Source organism: Vigna umbellata, chromosome 5, assembly GCF_029865625.1.
Source record: "Vigna umbellata cultivar VRB3 chromosome 5, Vumbellata_1.0, whole genome shotgun sequence".
Lineage (NCBI taxonomy): Eukaryota > Viridiplantae > Streptophyta > Magnoliopsida > Fabales > Fabaceae > Vigna > Vigna umbellata.
Window position 1 is genome coordinate 40,210,230 of NC_142169.1, and position 5,333 is coordinate 40,215,562.

At 45.7% G+C, this 5,333-nt stretch overlaps 1 protein-coding gene across 1 annotated transcript; it reads left to right on the forward strand.

Annotated features, from left to right (window-relative positions):
- Positions 1 to 1,888: 1,888 nt before the first annotated feature.
- LOC148198342 (uncharacterized) lies at positions 1,889 to 3,627 on the forward strand. Its single transcript, XM_088115764.1, has 4 exons — positions 1,889 to 2,434; positions 2,630 to 2,670; positions 2,755 to 3,294; positions 3,534 to 3,627. The coding sequence occupies exons 1-4, from the start codon at positions 1,889 to 1,891 to the stop codon at positions 3,625 to 3,627; spliced, it is 1,221 nt and encodes a 406-aa protein (XP_087971890.1).
- The last annotated feature ends 1,706 nt before the right edge of the window (positions 3,628 to 5,333 follow it).

Sequence of the window (5,333 nt, forward strand, 5' to 3'; positions counted from 1 at the left end):
TCCCATTTTTCCTAATTATGCTCAATTTGATCGGAAATTTTCATTTTAATTAATTTGAATTATTTGAGCTAATTATTTGCATTTTTAATTATAGGAAAATTATTGGGGATTAAATTTTGTTGGGAAGTAATTAATTAGGAGCATCTCACGGCCCATGAGCAGCTAGAGGGGTGCGTGGAGAGAATGGAAGGTGCACACGGAAAGCACACGGCCACGACGAGCGCCCAACAAAGATGGAGCGCACGTCCGCACACATCCAGGACGAGCGTCCGCACACATTCAGGACGAGCGTCCGCACACATCCAGGACGAGCGTCCAGCAGATTGCACGCACGGCCTGGTTTGGGAGACAGCGCACGTCCAGCAACTCAGAGAGAACGCACGTCCAGCACGAGCGTCCAACAATGTAGGGGGTGCACTGTCCAGTGAGGCCCACCACGGCCCAAGGCCTGAGAAGCAGTTTTGGGGGTGCATCCAGCACTGATCCAGAAACGTGAGCATCCATGGCAGCTTTCTTAGGTGGTGCGTGAAGAAAAATGAAAGCACAGCAGCGTCCATGCTTCCACGCACACGGTCCAGAATTGAAGAGAACTCATCATCCATCAGCAGCATCCACGGCCTGGTGACAGCAAGCATAAAATGGGGGTGCATCCAGCAGCTGACGTGTCCAAAGTGAATAGGGCATGCTATATTAAATGAAAAAAATGAGAGGGCTGCAGCGTCAGCCGCCACCCTTTTCTTTTCTGCATTTTCACCTTTGAACATTGGGGGGGGGGGACATACTTTTAGCTATGGAGGGCTACGGCTAGAGGGAGAGTGAGAGAAAGAGCTCCAGCCACACTTGCTTAGTTCCGTTTTTGGTTGGGAACATTTTCATTTTGAAAGAAGAAAATTAAACGTGCGAATGTTGTTACGGTGGAATGAAGAAGCTTCACTTTAATTTGATGTTGTTGAATACCGATTGCCATTTTCAATAATTTCTGTTCAAGCATTTTGTTTTTATTAAAATTTTCATTCTAGCATTTTACTGTGCACGTGGCTCTCGGTTTTATTTTTATTCAGAAGGTGATTGAAAGCGTGGACAGTGATTTCATTTGGTGCAGCGGTGCAGCTTTATGGGGGTTTTGTTTCTTTTAAAGGAATGAATGGGGTGCACGGTGATTTGATTTGGTGGAGGAAATGGTGAAGGAGCTGGAATGCAGGGGAGGCGTGATGGCTGTTATGTCCAGCGAGAGAAAGCTTCAAAGTTTGGTTTACTGTTCACGTGTTGCTTTTAGTGTTATTTCGATGTGCATTTCATTGTTTCACTTTTTAGATTAATCAGTGCATTTAAATATTAGATGTGCTGTGAAGCTTACTACTTCATTTTATTTTTATTATTCACGCGCTTTTAAATTTATTATTTCAGTGAAGAAATGGAGTTGTGCACGGTGCCTTTCATTAATTAGATTAAGATTGCATATTTTCTTTAATTCCAAGTTGCATTCGGCATTCGATGTTTTAGTTAAAGTATTGCATTTGAATAGCCCATTACGTGCTCATTATTTGCTGCATTTTAGTCAGTTCACTGTTTCCATTTACTTTAAATGCCTTCAATTATGTTCGATTTCGTTTAGTTTTCAATTTAATTTAAGTTCACGTGCTTTCACAAAACTTTCACAAAACCCCCCCAGTACGTGTTTGATCTGAGACTGAACCAAAATTGGTCCTTGAGAGACGACCTAGGAGTCACTTCCTAGTCTATACTGCATTAATATCTGCAATCAACTTTTGTTGGGAGGTGCGACCCTCTCAACAGAGAGCAATGTTGTGTGTTGTTTGATTCGGGGGCGACACACTCCTTCATCTCGAAGGCGTGCGTTGATAAGTTGGGAATAACTGAGAGCGAGATGCAGTTTGATCTGGTGGTGTCGACCCCAGCAGCTGGTGAGATCAGGACATCTACTGTGTGTGTTAGATGTCCTATTGAGGTAGAAGGGCATAGATACAAGGTGAACCTCATATGTTTGCCTCTAAAAGAATTAGAGGTAATTTTGAGAATGGATTGGCTGAATACCAATCGCATTCTCATAGATTGTGGAGCGAAGAAATTAATCTTTCCTGGTGAAGTAGAGGAAGTTCTTTCAGTGACGCTCGGTCAACTGAAGGAAGATATTATGGAAGGCGCCAGCTGTTTCCTCATCATGACACACGAAGACAGTGAAGTTGTGAACGCGAATGAGGAACGATCGTCCAAGGTAGTGGACGAATTCCCTGATGTTTTTCCGGAAGATATCCCTGGGCTGCCTCCGGTTCGTGAAATTGAATTCACTATTGACTTGGTGACGACAACAGCACCTATCTCTGTTCAACCATATCGGATGGCGCCTGCAGAACTGGTTGAACTCAAAAAGCAGATTGAAGAGCTAATGGAGAAGAATTTTATCAGGCCGAGCGTATCACCATGGGGAGCGCCTGTGCTCTTGGTGAAAAAGAAGGATGGCAGCTCTCGGTTATGTATAGACTACAGACAATTGAACAAGCTGACCATCAAGAATAAGTACCCGCTGCCAAGGATAGATGATTTATTGGATCAACTGCATGGGGCGACGGTGTTTTCTAAGATTGATTTGCGTTCGGGATATCATCAGATCAGGGTGAAGGAGAGCGACATCCAGAAGACTGCTTTCAGGTCTCGTTACGGACACTACGAATATGTAGTGATGCCGTTTGGTGTGACGAACGCGCCAGCAATCTTCATGGACTACATGAACAGGATATTCCGACCATATCTGGACAAGTTTGTAGTGGTCTTCATTGATGATATCCTGATTTACTCCAAGAGCCATGAAGAGCATGAAGAACACTTGCGGTTTGTACTTGGCGTGTTGAGGGAGAAGGAACTGTACGCCAAGTTATCAAAGTGTAAATTTTGGATGAAGAGCGTACAGTTCTTGGGGCACGTTGTGTCGGCTGAAGGAATCTCTGTGGACCCGACAAAGGTACGAGCAGTTATGGAATGGGAAAGTCCGAGTTCGGTCACGGAAGTAAGGAGTTTCGTTGGTCTCGCGGGCTACTATCGACGCTTCATTGAAGGATTTTCTAAGATAGTAGCGCCACTGACACAGCTCACGCGCAAGGATCACCCGTTCGCTTGGACCGATCGGTGTGAAGGGAGTTTCCAGGAGCTTAAGCGGAGGTTGACGAGCGCTCCGGTTTTAGCGATTCCAGACACTGCCAAACCATTCGAAGTCTATTGCGATGCCTCTCATCTAGGTTTGGGCTGTGTGTTGATGCAAGAGAGACGAGCAGTGGCGTACGCCTCTCGACAATTGAAAATTCACGAGAAGAACTACCCAACGCACGACCTGGAGTTAGCAGCGGTCGTTTTTGCACTGAAGATTTGGAGACATTACTTGTACGGACCTACTTTCCAAGTTTTCAGTGATCACAAGAGTCTCAAGTACCTCTTTGATCAGAAGGAGTTGAATATGAGGCAGAGGAGGTGGCTTGAATTCTTGAAGGATTATGATTTCGAGCTACTCTACCATCCAGGAAAGGCGAACGTGGTAGTGGACGCTCTAAGCAGAAAAGTGGTGCATGTGTCGTCCATGATGGTGCGCGAGCTGAGTTTGGTGGAAAGCTTTAGAGATCTAAGGTTACAATTTGAGTTGAAGTCGAACAGTATCAAGTGTTGTAACCTTAGAATATCCAGCGACGTGTTTGAGCGGATCAGAACGAAGCAACGAGAGGATGAAGAGTTAGTGAAGATATTTGATGCCCTCGGTACGGATCAGGCCAAAGAGTTTAACACTGGAACGGACGGTTTCTTACGTTATCAGGGCCGGACGTGCATTCCGAATGATGGAGATCTGAAGAGAATTATTCTGGAGGAAGGTCATCACAGCCGTCTTAGCATGCATCCTGGCATGACCAAGATGTATCAAGACCTCCGGAAATCATTTTGGTGGCCTGGAATGAAGAGTGATGTCGCTCGTTTTGTGGCATCATGTTTAACTTGCCAACGTGCAAAGGCTGAACACCAACGACCAGGCGGCTTACTTCAGCAGTTGGAGATTCCCGAATGGAAGTGGGATAGCATATCCATGGACTTCGTGACTCACCTACCACGTACGATCAGAAATCATGACTCAATTTGGGTGATCGTGGATCGACTGACGAAGAGCGCCCATTTCCTGGCAGTAAATTTGAAGATGTCGATGACCAATCTGGCCAAGCTCTACATTCAGGAAATTGTTCGTCTGCATGGAGTGCCGTCGAGCATAATTTCTGACCGAGACACAAGGTTCACTTCACGGTTTTGGCAATCACTTCAAAGCGAGCTCGGTAGTAAGTTACAAATGAGTTCGGCTTATCACCCTCAGACGGACGGCCAGTCTGAACGGACCATCCAGACGCTGGAAGATTTGCTGAGAACGTGCGTCCTAGATCACTTAGGCGCCTGGGATGAGGTCCTGCCACTAGTGGAGTTCACGTACAACAACAGTTTCCAGGCGAGTATTGGAATGGCACCGTTTGAAGCACTTTATGGGAGGAAGTGTCGAACACCACTTTGCTGGTTCCAGGAAGGAGAGAACGTGCTAACTGGACCCGAACTTATCCAGCAGACGATAGAAAAAGTGAAGTTAATCCAGGAGAGGTTGAAAACGTCGAGGAGCAGGCAGAAGTCCTATGCCGACAAGAGAAGAAGACCGTTAGAGTTCCAAGCTGACGATCACGTATTCCTTAGACTGAATCCAACCACGGGAGTCGGCAGAGCTATGCGGCCAAAGAAATTATCCCCGAAGTTCGTCGGACCCTATCAAATACTAAGGAAGATTGGCCTAGTAGCGTACGAGCTAGCATTGCCTCCTCAACTCTCGAATCTTCATCCTGTCTTCCACGTTTCCCAGCTCCGGAAGTACATAGCCAATCCTTCTCATGTTTTGGAGCTGGAAGACGTCCAATTGCGCCCAGATTGAACGTTGGAGTTGCAGCCTGTGCGAATTGAAGAAAGCAATACTAGATATTACAAGAAGAAAGCTGTTCGAATGGTGAAAGTGTTATGGGACGCAAGAACTGGTGACTCAACGTGGGAAGTGGAGAGCGCCATGAGGGACTTGTATCCACACTTGTTTACGGGTAAGTTTTTAATTTTCGAGGACGAAAATTTTTGTAGTTAGGGAGAATGTAAGACCCTTGATATTTAGCAAAGATAATTTCTGACATCCACACCATTAATGCACGCCACATCATTTCTCAGCCATTAAAACCCACTACCTAATCTGATCCCCTCCCTCTCTGGCATACACGGAAAGCCACGCCCATCATTTCTCTGAAACATTAAAAACGTAC